General features: G+C 44.4%; 2 protein-coding genes across 6 annotated transcripts in view; one reads left to right on the top strand and one right to left on the bottom strand.

Annotated features, from left to right (window-relative positions):
* Positions 1 to 85: 85 nt before the first annotated feature.
* On the bottom strand, positions 86 to 3,090 carry PEX10 (peroxisomal biogenesis factor 10). 2 transcript variants are annotated; one of them, XM_064397213.1, is made up of 6 exons: positions 2,880 to 3,090; positions 2,657 to 2,737; positions 1,808 to 2,214; positions 966 to 1,141; positions 540 to 672; positions 86 to 293 (listed from the first exon to the last, which is right to left on the bottom strand). In XM_064397213.1, the coding sequence occupies exons 1-6, from the start codon at positions 2,986 to 2,988 to the stop codon at positions 222 to 224; spliced, it is 978 nt and encodes a 325-aa protein (XP_064253283.1). In that variant the 5' UTR covers positions 2,989 to 3,090; the 3' UTR covers positions 86 to 221. The 2 variants fall into 2 exon arrangements, with proteins under 2 accessions (XP_064253283.1, XP_064253282.1); XM_064397212.1 differs by having other exon boundaries at positions 540 to 675; positions 2,880 to 3,088.
* Positions 3,091 to 5,924: 2,834 nt separating this feature from the next.
* PLCH2 (phospholipase C eta 2) overlaps positions 5,925 to 21,578 on the top strand; it is a 75,022-nt gene continuing 59,368 nt past the window's right edge. For all 4 annotated transcript variants that reach the window (XM_064397157.1, XM_064397161.1, XM_064397160.1 and 1 more), the window contains exons 1-2: positions 5,925 to 6,067; positions 14,783 to 15,269. In XM_064397157.1, the coding sequence (XP_064253227.1) occupies positions 15,158 to 15,269 (112 nt within the window). In that variant the 5' untranslated portion in view covers positions 5,925 to 6,067; positions 14,783 to 15,157. The remainder of the gene's footprint in view (positions 6,068 to 14,782; positions 15,270 to 21,578) is intronic.

Below are 21,578 nucleotides of genomic sequence, written 5' to 3'. Positions count from 1 at the left end.
TCTTCAGGGAGCATTCACTTGAGTGAAGAATGTTTTAGAACTCCATTTTTAATATTGTCAGGAGCTACATCAGAAGAGACGGAAGTGTAGAAGCAAAAATAGCTTTATTTTGTCACACAGGAATGTAGTACCACCTTGCACAGACAGTTTCCAGTCTAGTAAAGCCTTTTCTTGGACCAACCCAAGCTGTAGGACAAGTATGAGGAGCCAGAAGAGGTTTCCTACATTTGGTAGTGCCGTAGGTAGATCAGTTTCTGAGGATGGAACTTCTCTCTGCACAGTGGACATTCTGCCTACAGAAAGAAAAGGGAGCAGATGGACATACTGAATAATGTAAAAAAATCTGAATAGAACTGCTTAGCTACTTCTAGAACATAATTTTTCAGTGCCAACTGTGGTGCCAGCTCCCCTGAGCTGGCCCAGTGTAAAGTGCTCACCTTACCCATGCCATTGTCATTGTATTTCAGCAGCTCTGGGTGCCCAGGGTGGCAGCAGCCAGGCTGGGGGCACCTTGCAGCGTGGCTGTGCTGTGTACTCACCCTGGTGCTGCACCAGGCAGTGATGCACTCCCAGCAGAAGAGGTGCCCACAGGGGGTGGCTGTGCTGTGCCTCCTCTCCTCCAGGCACAGCGTGCAGCGCGACTGGCGCCCGGCCGCCGCCTCCTTGCTCCTGCTTCTAATTAACACAGGGGGGTTAATTGCACTCAGCCTGCCTGGCAGAAATGCTGGGTAACACATCCTGAGGTAAAACCCGTGCTCAAGTATCAGCCCTTCTCATGAAGGCCTCAAAAACACCAAAGCATGAAGTCCAAGACACGCACGGAACAGCGAGGAATTAATTGTGCTAATTAATGAAATGTTACATCAGACTGTAAGCTGAATTGGGGTGTCACTCCTGTGCTGTCCCTTTTCATGACAGCTGTGACATTCCCACCTCTTTCCCAGGAATTAAGAAGCACCTCTTACTTCTGGTGCGTGAGGTTGCGGTGCAGCCTCCACTCCTGCCTTGCTCTCTGCTTCTGTTTGAAGCTGTACATCTGAACTCCAACGGTCAGCAGAAGGTGGAAGAGGGAAATTATTCCAAGAAACTTGTAACTTGATCGGATGCTCTGATCTTCTCCTTGCAGGCCTCCAAAATGCAGCTACAGAATTCAGAGAGAGATGTTTTGTTACTGTGGTTTTAGGAAACTGTTCCTCCTCTCCCCATCTGCAATAAACTTGATTTGAGATTCTCATAATGTCAAAAAAATTGACATTTTAGGACTTCTCAACCAGGAGTTGTAACCACCTTCAATCAGCTGGATGTAGCTGCTGTCTGCCCATAAAAATTGCAGCTTTAATTGGTTTGGTTCTCTTATGTATCTCTGAGCAAACAAACACCTCTTTCCTGCACTGATGCTGGGAATTGTTGAGAACTCTTTTATCTGTACACACTTCTGAGCCAGTATGGCTGATCTTTTTTTGTAAAGATACAAAATTATCTTCATATAGAAAAGTGCTACCTAAATGTGTACTGGGTGTTGTTCAGAACAATACTTCCTGTAGATTTATCAAGTCACCTCTCACTTCCAGTGTGTTTGTGGCAGACAGACTGAAGTTACAAAGGTAATTAACTTGTGACACCCCATTGATGTTTATTACCTGTAACCTCGTGACTGCAGAGACTTGTCACCCCCAACATTAAGCAAAACCTTCCCTCTCACCCCTCTGCTCTGCAACAACAGCCAAATTCCTTATCCCTTTTATACACGCAGCACCCCAGAAGAGGCCAAAATTCTGCATTCACACCTTGCACCAAAACCACTTACATATGAGATCCCCGTGACCCTTTTGGACAGGTGATAGAACGTGCCCTGGATGTAGAACACTGCCAGGTGGAGCCGGTGCAGCAGGGGGATGCATTTTTTAAGGACATCCACGACTTGGGAGGCTTTTTTCTTCTGCTGCTCCGTGAGCTTCCCAACCTGCTTCCGAACCCAGCTGCGAATGAAGCTCCTGCTGGCAAAGCCGAGTGCTGGGGGGTTCTCTGGGCTCCTGGATTCCTCTGCCTCCACCTGGAGCTCGTGTTCCAGGTGCAGCAGTGCCTTTTCCAGGCAGTAGGGTACCACGGTGTGCAGGGAAATGAAGAGAGCCCGACGGAGGAAAGAAGGCACCTTCTTCTTGCTTGGGTCAACCTGAATGATGTTCACATACTCTTCTCCCAGAGTCTGATAACCTAAATGTGTGCAACAGGAAACAGGGTGAGAGGGCAACTGCAGAGTCATTCTGGATGTGCTGAGCAGTGGGGACGGGCTGTTCAGGCTTTGGAATTTGGAAATAGTTATTTTTTGTTGAATTAAGTGTCATGGTGACATCCACTATCTGCAGTTTTAGGATTAAAGCACTTTTCATGGTGTCATCTATTCCTTGCTTTTTAAAATATTGCTTTTAGAAGAACATCTATCTGTTGATAAAGTGTGTTTGAACACAACTCCAACAATTTTGTGGTTTCATATTTATCAGAAGACATATCCAAACCAAACCAACCCCCAGGCTGGACAGAACTGCTGTTCCCAGTCTCAGCTGGTGATCACCAGCACAGCACCCGCAGCGCTGGCTCCCCAGCTTTCTGATGCTGGCAGAAATGATAAAAAAAAATAAATGACAGAGAAGGTTACCTGACAGCGTGGTCAGCACGAAATAGGCCACATCGGAGAGCAGCTCCACCTCCCTCCTCCACGCCAGCCACGGCCGGGCACCTGCGGGACGGGGCTGTCAGTGCACCAGAGCCGGGCTGCGCCGAGCCGAGCCCTCACGGGAATCCCTCACGGAAATTCTCCCTCCCACCCACACCCACACCCGCCAGGGCTCGGCGTGGATCCAACCCCGCGCGGGCGTTACCCGCCAGCCCCCGCAGCGCCGTGCCGGCCCCGCTGCGCAGCCCGGCCCGGTAGAGCTCGTCCTTCTGCCCGCAGCGCACCAGCCGCGCCGGGCCCGCCGCCGCCGCCATGGCGGGCGGAGCGACACCGCACCTCGGGCGGCACCGCGGCCCCGGCGGCGGCGGGGCACCCGCTGCCCGCGCAGGGATATCCCGTCAGCGCGGGGCGGGAAAAGGAGCGGGAAACGCCCCCGGTGCCCTGAGGGGAAAAAAGGGCGGGAAAAAGGGCGGGAAACGCCCCCGGGGCCCTGAGGGGGAAAAAAGGGCGGGAAAAGGGGCGGGAAGAGTGGGAAATGGGTGGGAAAATGGGAGGATGGAGCTGGAAAAGGGTGGGAAAAAGTGCCGTGAGGGGCGGGAATGGGAGGGAAGGGAGTGTTAGGGGAGGGAAAAGGGGCGGGAAGAGCGCAAGGGGAGGGAAGAGGTGTGAGGGGTGGGAAAAGGGGCGAGGAAACGGACCGTGAGGGGCGGGAAAAGGGGCGGAAAGGGGAGGAAAAGGCTGTGAGGGGAGGGGAGAAGGGGGGAAAAGTAAAGTGAAGGAGCGGCGCGATCGCAGCTGAGGTGCTGAGAACGGTAAAAGTGAGATCTAGGATGTTTCAGAACACAGTTCACAAGGAGCACACCGAATCAGCTCTCCCCATGTGCACTCCACAACCTTGTACAAAATCTCCTGCCCTTCCGCAGCTTTTTTTTTTTTTAATGTGTTTTGTTTTGTTTTGTTTTGTGTTTTGTTGAATTGAGACAAGCATCATGGTGCCATCCACTACCCGCAGTTTTAGGCTTAAAGCAGGGATACTTTTCATGGTATCACCTATTCCAGCTTTTAAAAAATTTGGGGACAATTCAGAAGGAAGGTGTATTCAGTGTCCTGCCATTGCTTTTTTATCAGCTGCGAAAACCTCCGTGCATCCATTCAAAGATGAGCTGTTTTTATGGAGAAACTGAACAAGCTGCCCTTTGTTTTCTGCTCCACAAACAACAAAAAAAAACCCCTCCACACAGCAAAGTTACAAACACATCAACACGTCAGTACATCCTTCTCCAAAATCCTGGTACCAGGCGGATAAACATCTACGTGTGTGTGTGTATTTATAGTATTTATATATATTTACACTCTGAGGTCTGGAACATTAATTTTTGCCAGAACACCTTTTTTTTTTTTTTTTTTTTTTTTTTTTTTTTTTTTTTTTTTCCCCCGCATTATTATAAATTCAGTTTTGCAGCACGCTAAACTAAAGGGACAGCTAAACAGTACCACATTCAATTCATTTACTTGACAAAACTGCTTTAACTGGAATTAAAGCAGGTGTTTTCCTGAAGAATTTACAGATTGATATGGCAGGAACTCACTGGAAAATTTTGGGAGAGCAGGAGCTTGGTGGGTTTTTTTTTTCTTTTTACTGAGAAACAAATAAAGGCTCCCTGTGGCCAAACATAACCACAAATAAAGTGGATATTTGTAATCTTTTCAATAGTGCACAGATCGTGGCATCAAAGTTCTAATTAAACAGCACCAGAAGTTGTACGTGATAAGTAAAGCTGTGATGAATCTTACAGATAAGCAAAACATTCTTAATCCCTCCCTCCCTGCTCCAGGCGCTGCTCAATTTTTATTTGTTAGGGTGTGTCGCATCAATGGAATCGCGGGTTGTTCCCTCTGTAAAATTAATGGAATTAGGGAAAAAAAATTGGCACATTTTCTGCCGTTCAACAGTAGGGGACGCACCTGCATAAGGAAATGTCCCACGGGAAGTGGGCGCTGGAATGGGACATTTTCACACTTAAATCTATTAAATAAGAAACTCGAAGCTGCCACGTTAAATTATAGAATTTTTTAAATATATAAAATTAAGACCGATTGACCAAACCTTGGACCGTTTTGTTCAGGATTCCAATCCAGTCTCTCATGGTTTGATTTTTGTTTAAAGGCAGAGCTGTGTGTATCTCACACATCCAACAGCTCAGTGGTTAAGAAAAATACCAAACATATTTGTTGCCCTTTTGCTGAAGTGGGTAAATGTGATTTTCTTATTTTATGGGTCAAGAAACCAAAGAAGAGCTCGAGAGGGGTTCTTTTTCCGTGTTTTTTTTTCTTTCTTTTTTTTTTTTTTTTCCAAAGTTGAAATCCTGACTAATGACCACTTAATTATTAGATTGGAAGCCATTTATAAAACTGAAGGTCAGACTGTCAACAAGTGTTAGGACATTTGAGGTGTGTAAGTTCGGTGTATATGCCCATTTTGACTTATTATGTGGATTTTATTACATTCTAATAGTTGTTTTGTGATGTTTTGAAGGGTGGGGGTCCTGTCAGTGTGTTTTGAAGTCAGGAGGTGCAGCATGCCAAATAACCTGCCCATTTTGTGATATGCTTTCATATATACATTCATACACAGATATAAACACACACGTGCATAAAATGCTAGTTGTTACACTATGATCTGCCAAGAAAATCTGATTCTTCTTTGCATTCTGATGGATACTGGTGACTTCAGAAAACCACCATTATCTCTAAAAATGTAGCTGCTGTGTTTTTGATTACGTTTTTGGAAGCCAAGTTTCTTGATTTCCATGCCATGCTTCCCTGCCTTTCCTTCCAACAGACCTGACAGGGGAACGAGCTGCTTCGCTGACGTTACCACAAGGAAGTCCAAAATGTAAAAAAACCTCGCTGCTCAGCAATGATTAACTTTTCCTCCCACAGGCTACTTGTCTGCGCATCATAAAAATCTGATTTTGCCTCTGCAGACCTGCTAGGAGACAAGAGGTTCGGAGCGCAGCTTTCCAGCAGGGCACCGGGCAGATGTTTCACTTTCCAACCTGAAGAACAGGTTCTGCGGATGCAAAGGGAACGAAACGTCTGCTCGGCATTGTTACCACCCTCCGACTCCTCTTGCCTCCTCCCACTTTGAACTTGTTACCCTGGAGCTGAACTGTTTGAACAGGGGCTGTAAAGCTGCTTTGTGATCAGAGCCCTCGACATGTGAAAGCGGGGCGGGATTTCGCTGCAGACTCCGCCGCTCCCTCCCTCCCTCCATCCCTCCATCCCTCCATCCATCCCTCCTCCCGGTTTTGTCCCGGGTATGAAGGTTGGACGCTCCGCGCACAGGAGCCGGGACAGCCCTTCTGCACTGCCCGGCCCGGACAGACAAAGGTGTGTGCGGCGTTTGCTCTCTGCTTTCTCTTGCAGCCATCGCTGTGCTGTGCTTTTAACACTTTTTCTCGCTCTTAGAAACAAGGTTTGTAACACACTTGCCCAGGAGCGTGCACAGCCTTATAGCTGTAATCGAATTTGCTACTGCTTTTGGTCTTCTTTTTGAAGGAAGGGGGAAAATGGAAAGAGCATCGTGTCTAATGTTTGTTTTATTTTATCATGTTTTCTCTTGTTCATGAAAATGTTCAGGAACCTTGGAATTCTATTAATCCTAAATTTTTAGATTCTCTGAGCTTGTAGGGATGCAGCAAACTACATTTGTGATTCAAGTTTAGACTTTTCTAACTGGACAACTGCTTTTTTTTTTTTTTTTAAACGAAAGACTACTGCATTCATTCTGAACTGATAACCTGAGCCTTGAGCTTTCCCAGGTGTACAGAGCCAAAATGAAAACTGACTTGGATAAGAGAGGTTGGATGTAAAATAAACTTCAGGTATTTAAATAAAATACCAGTTTAGCAACAGAACGTGGCTGATTCTGTGACCGAACAGCCAAGTCTTAACTTGGGAAGAAAGACATACACAACACTTTGAAGAGTTATTCATGTTTTTTTATTTTTGAAAATTTTTAAATTAAAAAAAAACCAACAAAACAAAACTCATTCTTTTTGACTATAGATAAATAATTTTCAGTTCTTTCCTGGCATAAAAATGTGGGTGATAATTGCAGAGATGTGGCAAATAACAAGGATGGCTGCATTGCTGGGGCTGTGTATGCTCCAAATGCCTCAGGCTTCAGGGTTCAGATGTAGGTCTTAAATATACCCTGAATCCTCAGGGTGATAATTTCTAGAATCATGTTCTGTTTCATGGTAGAGGTAGGTTGCCTGCTATAAAATAAAACTGAAGTAGAGTAAGAGTCACTGCTGAGGTTTGAGATAGGAAATTGATGCCATGTTCAGAATGGAGCTCAAAGAGATGAAAGAATGTGGTGAAAGTTTTGTCTACTGTGAGAGATTTTTCTGTCCTTACTGAGGGTGCAAAACTGTGCTGGGGAGAATTCCTTCTTACCCAGAGAGATTAGTGTGAGAAACTGTCCAGTGCAAGTGAGGGGAGGTCAGCGGGTGCCGAGGACACTGAGTTATCTGAATAAGGCGGGGTGGTGCCAGAGTCACGGTGTTCTGGTGGCCTCAGGACTGCTGTGGGGACAGGGAGAAATGTTAACTTGGCTCTGGGCTCTTCAGCAGGAGCACTGCCTGGCACAGCTCTCTGCTTTGGGCACTGAGGGTTTACTACAGAGAGCACAGGCCATGGGCAGATACAGAAATATTTGTCATGGCAGAGCTGTTAACTGTGGGCTTTTTTATTCAATAAACAATATTTCACCAGAACTGCTTCTTTTTCATAATATAAACCTGTATAACTGAATCTTGAAACACTCAGGGCTCCCTGATCTTATATTTAATGACTCTGTTGGCAAGATGAGCTCCTATAATGCAGCGTATTTTGATTATTCCCAGCCAAGGAACAAGTTTATTCTGGCTTTGCAAAAAAGGATGATAACATTCCAGTTTATAGCCAAGCTCCTTCTACATTGTCTGAAAAGTCTTTTGTTTTCATTCATCATTTCTGTAATGTTTCTGAATTAAAAACTACTCCATACTTAAAGTGGCTGAGAGTAGCTTAGTGCAGGAATAACAGAGCAATGAAATATATGGTGTGCAAGGCTTTTCTAAAATCCTGTACTCAGAGTTTCAAAACAAAACAATCTCACTTTGGTTTTGAAATGAATGGTACAGAGCCCTCAGTTCCTAAATATAGCTCAAAGGGGACAACATACTTGTGAATATCACTGGAATTTATTCTTGTTAATTTGTCCAGAGCTGAGAAAATTACTGTATAGATGAATTTGAGCGGGTTAGAGGATGAGGCTGAAGAGATTTTTCAGCAAAGATAGTCTTGCAGTTACTAAGGATTATTTGAATTTACTGCAATACAATTTTCATGCGCCCAGATATCTCAGTTCTACATTAGTTATCTTTAAAATGACCCACTTCTTCCCATTATAAGCTTAAATTGATCTGATCTTAATATTGAAATAAGTTCTCCAGTGTTATGCCTGAATTTTCTTTCTCTTCCACTGTCTTGACCTCATTTGTGAGCTCACCTCTGCTTCCATTTTCCCTCTGGCCTTGCTGGATGATGGCAAACCTCGTGTCCATCCCCTGTGACAATTCCTGGTGGCAGCTGTGACTTGAGCAGTAGGTGCTGGCCATGCATCCAGGCTCAGCTGGCAGAGAAGGAAAGCCCTGCATGACGTGAGGAAAGCCCTGTTCTGAGGGGACAGCCATCCATGGCCCCTGTGTGCAGCCCCTCAGCCCAGATTTTGCTGCAAGTCACTGAAATTCTGGTCTCCACGTTACTGCTTGGGGCACAGACTCTAAATCTGTAGGGAATTTCCAAACTTTTGATTCATTGTTTAATCTGCCTTCATTCTGTGGGGGTGGAGCAGTTCCCCTCAGCACACGTAGGTGCACAGCAGAGTCATTGGACAGGTACCTGCACACTGCAGGCTGTGACAAACCTTCACACATGCTGAGACAAAGTTCTCAGCTTCCTTCCTCTTCGCTATCTGGCAGACTGCACACGAGACTGTGCAGTCCTGAGAGAAAGGCTGGCTGCAGACATCAAGACAAGCATAACCTGAGTGAGGATTTCAGATTCATTTGCATCACAAATACAGCACGAAACTTGAGAGACTGATTTTGGTGTACCTGGTTCTGATCTTGTATTGTTCATCACAGCCTCGCTTGTTTCCATTTAATTAGGGAATGGCTCCTGTAGGATCTTCTGACATCTTAATAGTTGTCAGGGAGCTCTGGATTGCAGACATGACATGGGAGATCAGGTGGGAACGTGAGGGATCTTTCCGTGTTAACATTCCTGGGAGAGATTGAAAGTGCTGCACAGGCTCTGTAGTTCCCATTCCCTGAGGTGTTTGCCAAGGGCCGTTAGGTAGAAACTTAAAACAGCACTTTTTGTGCTCAGTCTGGTGTGCAGAGGATGTCTCCTCTTAGCTCTCCTTGCAGGATTAGTTACTGTAAGGTAACTTAAAAGAAGGTCCTCCCTGCCTCTTCTCCCCTTCAACATAACCCCCCTACAGCTTGTTATTCCAGATTTCCTACTGCCCTTAGATGCTGGAATGGATTCTCTGGGAGTTTTCTCTGCCCTTAACTGAAAACATGTAATTTGTATTTTATTTAATAATAATAAAAAACCCAAACACCAAAAAAAACAACAACAAAAAACAACTAAGGAATGGAGCCTGAGGAAACAATGGCAGCTGCAATTGAGGTGCCTGGAAGAGGTTCTATAGCCTGCAGAGGAGAACCTCAAGAACACAACTTTGGGATGAGTTATAATGGCATTATTTAGTGGGATTGCTGCAAGGACTACGTGAAATATTTTCTATTTAAACAACTTAACAGGTTTTTGTCTCCTACAGTGTAAAGTGACCTATCCCACTTCTTTCCCTCCTGTGAGTTTAGACTGAGATGAGGTTATTGAAGTAATGTTATTTATTGACTAACCAAGTACTAAAGTCCATGATAAGGTGGAGAGCAAAGCAGAGCTGTACTTTGAAATTTATTGGATCAGGCCCTAAAGACTTGCTGCCTTGTAATTCCCATGTGTGCACGTCACTGCCCTGTGTTTGACAAAATGAGGATGGATTGAGTGGTTCCCAGACCCATTCCTGCTAATAGAGAAGGAGACCTATAATTGAAATTGGTTTAGATATTTGGCAAAAAAAAAAAAAACAAACAAAAAAAACAAACCAAAAAACCAACCAACCAACAACAACAACAAAAAAACCCAAACCTGCAGTGTCCTCTCGAAGTTGCCAAGCACAAGCATGTTTTTCTTGTTTGCAATATTCTCTTAGTGTCTGTCTGCCTGTGCTTGGGCTCTTGTGTTTGGCCCTACCAGGCATCCTCAGGAGAAAGCTGATGTCTGCCACTGACTTGTGAAAGGTGACAAGTTGCCACCTTTTCTCTAACTCCCCCAGCGTAAATTAATCCTTAATATCCAAGAGATTCATCAGTGCAGCACTAAGCTGCTGTACAGAATTCAAGCAGTCTGATTAAAGACATTATTCTTAAAAGAAATTCCTGCTCGTTTACATGAAATTGAAGAAAAAATTTTCTTTTAAAAATCAGACTTCTGGAGGGTGACCAAGACTGCCAGCACAATAGGCAGCATGAACAATTGGAATGATAGATCTGATTACAAGTGGCATTGGAGCCCATAGTCTATCTCTCCTCAGTATGACTCACAAATTCCCAAATGCAGCAGAACTTTTCCAGCAGTCCTCACTTTCTGTCTCCTAACAAGGAGATCTTCCTTCCTCATTTCTTCTCTGAGGCTTTTTGTTTTTTGTGGTCTAGAGCATGAAACTTTTATTTTCAAAGTTCTTTTGAGCCAAGCTATTGGATGAGATCTAGAACTTTGCTTAATTAGTTCCTTTTGCCTCCTAATAGAAATTGCTAGTTCTCCCTTGCTAATACAAAATGCAAATTTTCTTCAGAAGCAAGAGGCTGCTGTGTTTCCATTGTCACTTCAGACAGGTCTGGGAACTGGCTGGTGACAGGGAATGATGGTGAAACCGAGAGGGGTTTTGGCAATTCAGGATAAATAGGGCAGGGGATTACAAACAAGTCTATCCCTATAGAGAAAAATTGTTACAAATTTCACATTTTGTTTCATAAATTAAAGCTAAAGTCGTGTGACGTGGTTCATACAAACCTGAGATAAATAATTTGGATTTAATAACAAGTCTGCTGACTTGCATAAGGAATATTCAGTTACATCATTCAACAAAAATGCAGCTCCAGCTCAGGCTGTAAGGGGCGGGTGAGGAAAAGCTGACAAATGTTGAGTGCTCCTTTTAAGTGGGATGTTCTGGGTGAAGGTGAACACAGCAGCCTGCCAGGAAGGAATCCTGATGTCCTCTTGTGCCATTTCTGCACTTTCTCCTTTTAATCGAGGAGACTTAAGTGGCATGTCTCTGTTGTGAGTGTGCCCGGTCCCTTGGGAAGAGGAATGCGGGATCACACCCTAAGGTGTGGGCTCAGCCCTGGTTCCAGCCTGGAGCAGCCTCCTCTCCTCTCCTCTCCTCTCCTCTCCTCTCCTCTCCTCTCCTCTCCTCTCCTCTCCTCTCCTCTCCTCTCCTCTCCTCTCCTCTCCTCTCCTCTCCTCTCCTCTCCTCTCCTCTCCTCTCCTCTCCTCTCCTCTCCTCTCCTCTCCTCTCCTCTCCTCTCCTCTCCTCTCCTCTCCTCTCCTCTCCTCTCCTCTCCTCTCCTCTCCTCTCCTCTCCTCTCCTCTCCTCTCCTCTCCTCTCCTCTCCTCTCCTCTCCTCTCCTCTCCTCTCCTCTCCTCTCCTCTCCTCTCCTCTCCTCTCCTCTCCTCTCCTCTCCTCTCCTCTCCTCTTTTTTCCCTGGCTGTCCTGGCGTGTCTGGGCGTGCAGGTTATCTCCGTGCAATTCCCTGCTGAATGCAGCTGCATTCCTTCAAATGAGCAGCGTGTCAGAGGCAACCACACTGCAGCTTAAAAGCAAATCCCAGCTCTCACATTTAAATTCTTTAAAGTATTAGGGTTTTTTTTTCCCTCCCATTTGATGGCGCTTTGATCTTTTATCCATTGATCTGCTTCCTGATCAAACTATTCAGGTTTAAGTGATGGCTTGGTTTTTGTGTGTTTCATCCGTGGTATCAGTGTATCTGTCCTGGGAGGATATCAGAGCTTGTCTGAGCTCTGTGGATGCCACACAAAACCTTCCTGAACAAAAGCAGGTCTTGTGGGGTTAAGCTTTAAATACTACAGTATATAAAAATGGCTAGAGAATTGTTAATGGTGTACACAGCTTTTATTGTCTGTAAGTGATACAGATCCTGCCTCAAGGGTTTAAGCCCTTTATTCCAAGGGAATACAGGACCTCACACAATAATCTTAGGTAGGGCTCAGCCTGAGCAGACAGTTTAAATCTTGTTTGTGTGGTCTGAACAGATACAGTTGCTCCCTTTTGGCTGTTTGGTGTTTTCTGCCAGTGAGCAGAGCCACTGTGGTTCCTGCTGTAACAGAGGTGAGGTGTTTCCAGACAGTGCAACTGATATTTTCCATCATCCAACCTTCACTACAGATTTGCCAGGAAACCCAACTGAGCTTCTTTCATTTACTTTAATAGGAAATCTGCCCCCGAATGTTGTTCTGAGATACCAATCTGCATTTTTAGGGATCCATTGTGTACTTTTCCATTGTTTGCGTAGGATTTGTGGGGGTTGGTTTGGGAAGAGGGGCTTGGCTTTTATTTTTTACCAGCACAGGTATGCTGAAGGGAGGGAGGGGAGGAATGGAACTCTGAGGACCTGTAGGAAGCTGCAAAAGGTGGGACTGAGTGCAGGAAGAACAATTTTGCATGGGAAGTGAAGACATTCAGAGATCAGCTGCCTCAAAGTAGCTTCACTTTCAGATAATAACAAAGCATAAAGAACACGAATTTGACATAACTCGAGACAATAAAATATTTAACAAGCCACATCAATGTGAAGCTCAGCTGCTTTCACTGGAATGATGCTGCTCTGGCACCAGCAGGAGCACCCGTGCCCATTCAGGCTTCCTCGCCCTCATGGACATGTTCTTTGGCGTCTAATTAGTCACACTGATTGAACTTCCTCCAAAGGAAATGGCCTCTCAAATAAGCCCTGAAGCAAAGAGGTGAGAGAGTCAGCAAAGCACCTACCCACCGGTTCAGCTTTCTGCAAAGGAAATGGGCTGATCTTGTCTTGGTGTTAGAGCAGTTCCTCTGTCCTGTGAGCCTGGGACCCCTGGATTCATCCCAGGGTGAACCAGTCAGTGCACAGGCACCAGAAATGGCACTTTGTGGCTAGTGGTTACAAAACTGTGGTCAGGAGTTGCCCAGATGACCAAGCAGATGATAACTGAGGCAGTGCTGGCATCTGCAGTACCTGCCCAGAGCGTGCAATTGAGCAGCTCCAGAAATGCTGCTGGGTCCAGTTTTGGTTTTTTCTCTGGACAAGTTGATTTACATCCTGACATACCTTCTAACTTTGAGCTTCGTTCTAAATAAAACAAGTCAGCTCTGTATGTGTAAGTGTATTTCTGGTATAGATTCAAGGATTAACCTAGAGGGAAAAAAAAACCCCAAACCAACATTTATTTTGGGATGCACAAAATGAATACATGAAATGTATTAAATGAATAGAGGGAAATGTATGGATTGATTTTGCTCAGTCTAAAGCACAATGCTAGCTCTGTATTCTTTTACCTAATTATGTATATGCCAGGGAATAATGAAGGGATACAATTACAGGGACAGGTGACAGCATGTACAAGAATGAGTATATGGGGGGCACAGGATATATCTTTGATAATCTTTTATCTTCCCCTCCTCTCAATCCAGTCAGCTTTTGAAATCTGCCCTAAGTTTATAATTTGGGGTTTGATTTCTCCATCTGTGCTCTGTAATAAAGATATTCTTTGCCAAATGAATGCCACTCTCTGAGATGTCCATAACAATTGCAGAGCCACAGGATGCCCTGTGAGATATTTCCCATTTAAATGTGGAAACAAATGATTGTAATGATGCTGATTTTTACAGGAAAATTATTGCCAAGCACTGCTGTCCCTTAGATGAAGTTGCCATGCATTTGGCTCCACATAAGGGTGTAACTGTGTTACTTCACTGACTGATGCTCCCTCTGAACAGAGGAGTTTTTAACAGCATGAGAATGGAGAAGGTGGGGCTTGGTGAAAAGATAATGGCAGGGAGGAAGTGACTTCCCAAAGAAGCTGAACGAGGGACCAAACACAAGGAAAGAGGTACAGCTTCAAACAGGCAGATGCTCTAGCAGGGCATTCTCTTACTCATTTTTTGCTACAATTGTCTCAAACCCCCTCCTCTATTTCTAATCACTTTAATTAATAGTGAGCTTCATTGCCCTCTCTCTTTAAAATAATGTCAAACTGGATCTGTGCTTTCACAACAAAACATGTTAGGGCAATGTTTCAGAGCTCAACTTGTAATTACAAACTGAAGGAGACTCCCAGAGATTCAAACAGTTACCAGCACTAGGTAGGATCCCAGGTTTCTGTCTGGTGTGATTGCTGTTTTGGAGGGAGCCTCTCTGACCTTCTTTCTCTGGGGAAGGTGTCCACTGAAAGCTTTGGAAAGGTGAGTCTTCTGTATCCAGTGGGCAGAAGATGGGTAAGGAAAGGGAAAGGGAATGCCAGACAATGACAGAGATACAGGATGGAGACAGCTGACAGCAGGTAAGAGGAGCAAAGAGCTTCAAGGGTTGGAGATGGAAGTGAATGAGGGAGCCATCATCAGGCAGAGTCCTTTGGGAATGCACCCAATATCTTCACTTGTTGTGCAGAATGAAGTGTATATGTACACATTATATCTCTGTGTGTTTGTGTGTATGGAATAATTAACCCCAGCATGAGTGCTTTGGCTTCTGGAGAAGTTGCTGCTGGCAAAAATGGAGCTTTGTCTGTGGAAAATCCTGGGGTGAGGGAAGGAAGAGTTGGTGCCTTCTGTCTGCTGAGGTCAGTGCATTGCACATCACCTAAGTATGTTCCTGTGGTAAATATCTCACAGTTAAAGTAACTTGCACTGTTAAAAAATGTCTTCTCCAGGGCAGCCACATGCAAGAAACACTGGGAAGATCCACGGAATGTTTGTAACTCCTGTGCTCCTGGGAAGGTTCCTCACATCCATCCTGTCAAGACTGAGCTCCGTGGTTCTTTCTCCACACTGACACTGCAAATCCTGTTGTTCAATGAGTGGAATATGTGTCAAAAGAATTAAACCAGGACAGTCTCCTGAATGTGGAATTCCAGAGAAGGCACTCACTGGCACTTCCAAAGCAAGCAAAGCAGCAACATCCTGAAATTGTTACTTTTTCTGGGATATTTTCATTGCTTGACTGAAACTTTCTGCCGATATCTGCGCTGAGGTGCTTTGTTTGACTTGGAGCAAGCACTGTTGCTAGGCTGTTCTGGAAGCTTGAGATGGCTCTGACTTCTCCAAAATCTCTAGCAGGGGATTTGACACAAAGAGAAGAATCCATTCTCCATGAGGGAAACTGCTGCCACTTCCTCTCTGCAAACATCCTCACAGTAGGTGAGTGGAAGGTGCCATCCTTTCATCTCATAGTTTGGTATTGAAAATGCATTCTCTTCTTTTTCTGCAAATTTACTTTTATTGTATTGATATTCCGTATGGGACAGCTAGTTTTCCTTAAATTTGAGGGAACTGTGCTTGTATATTCCTCAGTTCCTTTTTTCCTGTGTAGTTGGTATTGTGACTACAGTTTGGGTAGATGTATTAAAAAATCCCCAAACCAACCATTGCCCTGTACACTCAGGATAACTTTGAATCGATCTTTCTTCTGTCCTTGCTTGTGCAGTCTGTGAGATTTCAGTCGTGTGAACAGACCTTCATGTGCAGAATTTGTAAAACTTGTAAAAAAATGTAGATGAGTATCCTGGGATGAGACTGTCAAGAGATTGCAACTTTTTTCCTTGATCCTTTCCAGTGCTTCTGGAAAATGTTTCTTGAAGTTGATGAGACTGGGATTTATAGTGCCTCAGGTTGTGGCTCTGTGCCATGGAGTTGTCTGAACTGAGCTGGGAGATGCAGAGCTCAAAGAATAACTATTGTTGGCTGTTGCTCTTTTTTCAGTGTTGACAGCTCGAGCAGGGGAAAATGAGCTCTTCTCTTAGGAAGCTCTGGAGATTACAGATGTGATTGTGCACATCAAGTGTAGACTGGAGATTGGGTAGGAGGGAGGGAATTGTGTAACTGATGTCTGTGGCAGATGAATCTGTGCTATGGGAGACATCTGAGGGAGGAGGGCCTGGTGTTTTTTGCATTTAAAATAAATAATAAAAGATTATTTAGCTTAATATTTAAAGCAAAACTTCATTTATTCAACACAGGACTCATTTGCTTGAAATGCATTTAATTTACTGCCTACAATCATGAAGTAGACGGCACTGAAAGTTTTGGCTGGGTTTTCACAGGACCTAATTTTGTAATTTTGGTTAAATATCCAACAATTGTGTGATCAATTTCGCTTTCTGTTGGCATACAATTTGTGCTGATAAGTATATCTTTTACTAGCTGAATATATTTATATTGTAGGTGTACTAAAAATAGCCTGTCAGTGAAATAATTAATCCATGCTTGATTGACATTATCCTAGTTCTTATCTTTCTTACACATTTACTGGTGTTACTTTTCCTAGCAGAGCCATCAAGCCATTATCATTGTCTCAGTGTGCTTTTTATATTGATTTGCAAGGAGTTTGAAAAAGTAAAGTGCAGAAATTCAGATGTGAAATTGGTGTATTGCATCATTTGTGTGTTCTGGCTCTACAGAAGTGAGGTGATCTATTCCAGTTATTTCTATACCACACAAACAACTGTTAGGGAACTCATTTTTTATTTGTAGGCTGATGACTCTGGATGTGCATGACATATTCCTGTACATGAAGCCATGTCAGTGTGCAAACATAGGACAAAGTGCAAAGAAAAGGCAGAAATAGCTGGAGGGAGAGAAAGTCTGCATTGTGCACTTCAGCATTCCAACACAAGTGGGTCTGGACCTGAACAAAAGCTGGTCTGGGCTCAGGAATCCCTTTGCAGGCTGGCTCAGAACACCCACTTGAGCCTGGCCTTGACTCCCTCTTTAACTCTTTCCATGGCTCTGTTGAAATGCAGCTCTGATCTGGTGTTGCCTCTGCACTGTGACAGACACAGAGCCACCTGCACAGCTGTGACAGTGACAGTGACAGTGACAGTTCTGAGTTGCTGCCTGGAGCACCCCGTGCCTTCAGAAATAACATTTCAGCTTTGTCAGGCCCAGCCTGCCAAATGCAGCGCTTCTCTTTTCGTGTTTGGGTGAGTTTATCTGCCAGAAAACTTAGGAAGGGACTGAGCTGGAGTTAAACCACTGGTTGCAATTACTCCATGAAGTTAATTAAATGCCCCTCAACTGATCCTTTGGCCCCTCAGTATCATAGTTACTCACAATCTCCTTCTGTGCTTACTCATCTTCAGTGGCTTGGAACTCCTGGAACTTTTGTGCAGCTTTCTGATGTTTCATCAGCTGAGACACTTTTCAAAACCTGTTGCTTTTTTGCAGCAAAATCTCCACTTTTCTGTGTAGGCTGTACATGGATGAGGAAGCAGATTGCTATGTAAAAAGGAAATCTGAGTGGAATGCAATTAACTTTTACTTAATTTGGTTATATATAATGCCATTAGTCCTTATTACAGCAGCATTGGGAGAGTCCAAAATCAAGGAGGGATATGGCAAATTCAGTAATCCTCTATTTTTCAAATATGCTCTGGCATGTCTAGACTCACTTTTCCCTTGTAATCTGATGAAAGAGTGTTGTGCACAGACATGCAAAATCCTGTTTGCTGAGATATGTGGTACATCAGATTAGCCTGGAGAAGCACTTGAGCTGCCCTTCAGCTGGGGCTCCAACATCTGCCTGGCTGTGAGCAGCTGCTGGCATGGCAGGGCTTGGGCTGGGGCATCTCCTGAGCTCCCTTCCAACCCAGAGCACTCCGTGGCACAAGCTGAGCTGAAGGACAGGCAGACAGGTGATATTTTGTGAATTGGCACCAGCTGTCTGACAGGAACTTCAATTAGAGTTAGATTTCTGTGAAACTGCCCAGTTTCACTGGTTTTACAGCTAAAAATAAAATGTGACCTGATGCTGCAGTTCTGCTTGTTCTGCATGCACAAGGGAGTGAGGGAAGGATGGGACCTGGCTTGGGTTTGGGTTTTGTTGGTGCAGTTTGAATCCAATCTGAACAGACACCCTGTTATCCCTGTAATGAGTGAGCTCAAACATGTCACTCCCCTCACTTTGGTGTGGCACAGACAGTGGTGTACACAATTGTGACACCAGATCCTGAAGGTTTTGCACAGTCTGCGCTGAGAGTTGTGTTTTCAACACCCTTTTTCCTTTCTGAATGGAGGACAAGGCTGTAGTGTAACGAACACTGAGAGCTGCTGTTTGTCCTCCCTTTTGCTGCAGAGGCAGAAATGCACAAGTGAGATTTGCAGAATGCACAATTGTTTCCTTTGTTGGCAGTGTCAGATTATACTAATTTATGTTAATGTTGTAATGAAGATATGAACGTAAGGACACAATAGTGGATCACTCAGCAGATCCAGATTCTAGTTCTGATTCTGTTACTGCCTTCTTGTTTGGCTCTTTTTGTAATTTCATTTCATCCTTATGTTGTCTCTTATTCTGATTGTAAATGGGAGCTGCTGTTCCTGCACAACGGACACTTCTCAGTCATGTTTAGGTCTTTTTTTATGTGTTCTGAAATACAAATAATAATAATGTCCAACCTCAGCAATTCAGAACTGAAATAACTCTGGTAAGATCTAGAGAGTGGCAATAGTGGGTGCTGATATCAGCTGCTTGGGAACTATTCTGCAACATGCAATCTGTAGACCACAAAGGAGTCTGAACCCTGGAGGTTTTTAATCTTGGGTGGTGCTGGCCTGGAGTAGATCTGAGGACTGATCAGGAACAGTGACACTGAATTTTCATTTGTGAAAAAGGCTGCTCTTGGACATCCAGGCTCATGTAGAATTCTTTAATACTGTTCAAGTCTTAGAAGGAAAATTGTTTGAAAGCATTCAGTCTTTGAGAATGTTTATAGCACATTGAGAGATGACAAAATTATAAGAAAATGTCCTTTTCTGTGAAGCAGAGTGCATTGTAAAGGACGAGGAAGAGTCTTGGGTTCACTGCAGGCAGAGCAAACCCTGGCTGGGGCTCAGCACCCAAGGGCAGCTCTCAGCTCTGTCCATTCTTTCACACTCCCTAAATACATCTCCTGCACCTGATGGAGGGCAGGGATTTGGGAATCATGTGTGGCACAAGGTACCTGGAGGATGCCTGGCTCCTTGCTGCCAGCAAAGGGCTGAGCAGGAGGCTCAGGCTCAGGAGTCCAGAATGAAGCACTGGAGCCCAGGACCTTGAACTTCACTATGACTAAGTATCTTGTCTTTCAGCTGATGTGACTCAGATTCCTTTTTCCTGTCTTTGAGGAATGTATATTTGTTTCCTCAATGATTTTAGTTTCAATCAAGTGACCACTGCAAGCCTTGCCATTTAGCCCATATGGATTCAACAGGTAATAAAAATCTCTAAGGCTTCCTAGATTAACTTCTTTCTCTTTTTTTTGGGGGTTGGGATTTTTGTTTGCCTGTGTTTTTGGAAAAGTGCATTGTAATGTAGTTTTTGGAGGCTCTGTGCCAAGGTGCCTAAAGGTGTTTAGTCTCCTAACTCCTATTCAGGCTCAGACATTCCTGCTGCAATCTCTTGGAAGGCAGGAGCCTAAATACCAATGAATTGACACTTGCTGTGGAGCAGGGAGCAATCTGCCTTTTCTCCAGCTCACACAGCCTCTGCCCTTGGTGGTGATTTTGTTTTAAAATCAGGAAATGCTAATAACCACCTGTCTTTGTCTCCGTGGAGGTTTGTTAGGATAAAGGTTATAAATCTGACACGAAAAGCAACGGGCACCACAAAGGTGCTTCTGACAAAGCTCTGCTTTGTTGCTCCTTCTCTGTGGTCTGCAGGAATATTGCAGTCTGGCCTCACCTTTCTTTGCTCTGTGCTAGTGAATCATGAGGCTGTAATAAAAAGGGGAGCGTTACCTGGATACTCAATTTATGTAGCAGCTCTGCTTTTGCTGTAAAAGTTAACTGGGGAAAAGGAGATTAAAGGCACTGACTGAACTCTGTTGCAGATTCAGTGGTTTTTTTTTTTTCTGGATTAGAAACTGAATCACCTGAATGTTACCGTCTGTTTCTTCTTTCTTCTCCTCTGCCCCCCAAAGTCTTTCTGCCCTATGTGTGCCCTACATCTGCTTCTGCCTGTGAGGATTTTGGATGTGTGTAGTGGGAAAAGGGGCAAGCCCATCCCCGGTTCAGGACAGCGCTGATCCAAGGGCTGTACCGCTGTTGCCATCTGCTGGGTGAGCTTGTGCTCGGTCTCACAGCCTCCATCCTGCCAGAACCCAGCGCTGGGACCTTCCAGCTGCCTCACAACCACCTGAGTTCCTGGACCTTTTGTACCTGGCATCCCTTGAGGGTTATTAGCTACTACTCGTAACCGCTGCTCCTTGCAAGGCAGAGTGAGAGTTCTTGATAGAGACAGGGAAGTTACCCTGGTTTGATCCTAATAACAGTGAAATAGGTAAAAATCATGCTCAGTCAGATGGCTGGAATAAATGCAGCATGTTTAGAGGTAGTTAACCAACTTCTGGATTGACTGAACCAGTGCTGGAGCAATTAAAAACTAGGTCTTGATAATGCTGCGAGAGGAAAAATATGTTCCTTTCATTCATTCATGTGAGTGCTCAGCCTGTGTGTTGTCAGGGATGGGAGGGGTGGGAATCCAATATTGTTTAACAAAGTGCAACGATATTGGCATTATCTGTGGGAAGTTCTGGAGATGCTGCCATTAGCTGTGAATAAGCCTGTCACTCAAAGCCACTCACAGGGATGCTGCTCTGAGGCTCTGTAAACAACAGCTCAGTCTCTCCTTCTTACACTTGCTCACAAGCAAATTATTTGTATCTGCTGGTAGTTCTGGTAAACTTAACCCCCCTGAAAGCCACCAAAGGCAGTACAGCCAAGTGACTACTAGCCTGTGTGCCTTACAGCATGATTTGCTTTGGTTTTGCACAATTTTGGCAAATTGTGTTTTAAAATCTCGACTGTGATACTGTGAACCTCCCTGGTTTTTGGTGTTACTCACCTCCCCAAACATTTCAATGCTCTTCATCTCCAAGGAGTTTTTATTTATCTTCACATCAGAATCTTATCTGTCAGTTTGATCTGAGGTTAAATGCTTCATCAGAGAGAGGAATGCTTTGTTTCTTGAGAGAACAAATAACTCCAGTTGTCTTCTGAAGCAAACCATAGTGGTTTTCTACACTTATCAAACTATGAGGAACCACTTGAAGTGTGGCTGATGCCATCTCTCAGGCAAATCCAGGATCCTTCAGCTGCACTGCTGGCTCTGTAGAGAAGAAATGAGAATATTCTTGAACTCATGATCTCAGAAGTACAAACCATGAGTTAAACCTGTGTAACCACTGTGAAGAGAAGCTGTTCTGTTATGGTCCTTTTATGCTGAAAATGCTCTGCACACAATAGAAGAGCTGTGAATAGTTTAGAGAAGTGTGAGTGAGATTGTTTCTGACAATATCAGAACCACTGATATTTCCCTGAAGTAATATTCTTGTTCCCTGCTGAAATGCTGAAGTTCCAGGCAATTGGCTCCGTGAAGAAGACAAAAGATTTTAAACCTGTTTAGAGACTGTTTTAATCCCCTTAACTGGTGTCTCTCTTACTGAACTGAAAGGGGGGATGTTGATTCCCAGC

This window comes from Passer domesticus, chromosome 22 (assembly GCF_036417665.1).
Source record: "Passer domesticus isolate bPasDom1 chromosome 22, bPasDom1.hap1, whole genome shotgun sequence".
Lineage (NCBI taxonomy): Eukaryota > Metazoa > Chordata > Aves > Passeriformes > Passeridae > Passer > Passer domesticus.
The sequence above is the reverse complement of the archived record's forward strand: the minus strand, read 5'-3'. Positions and strand labels throughout refer to the sequence as shown.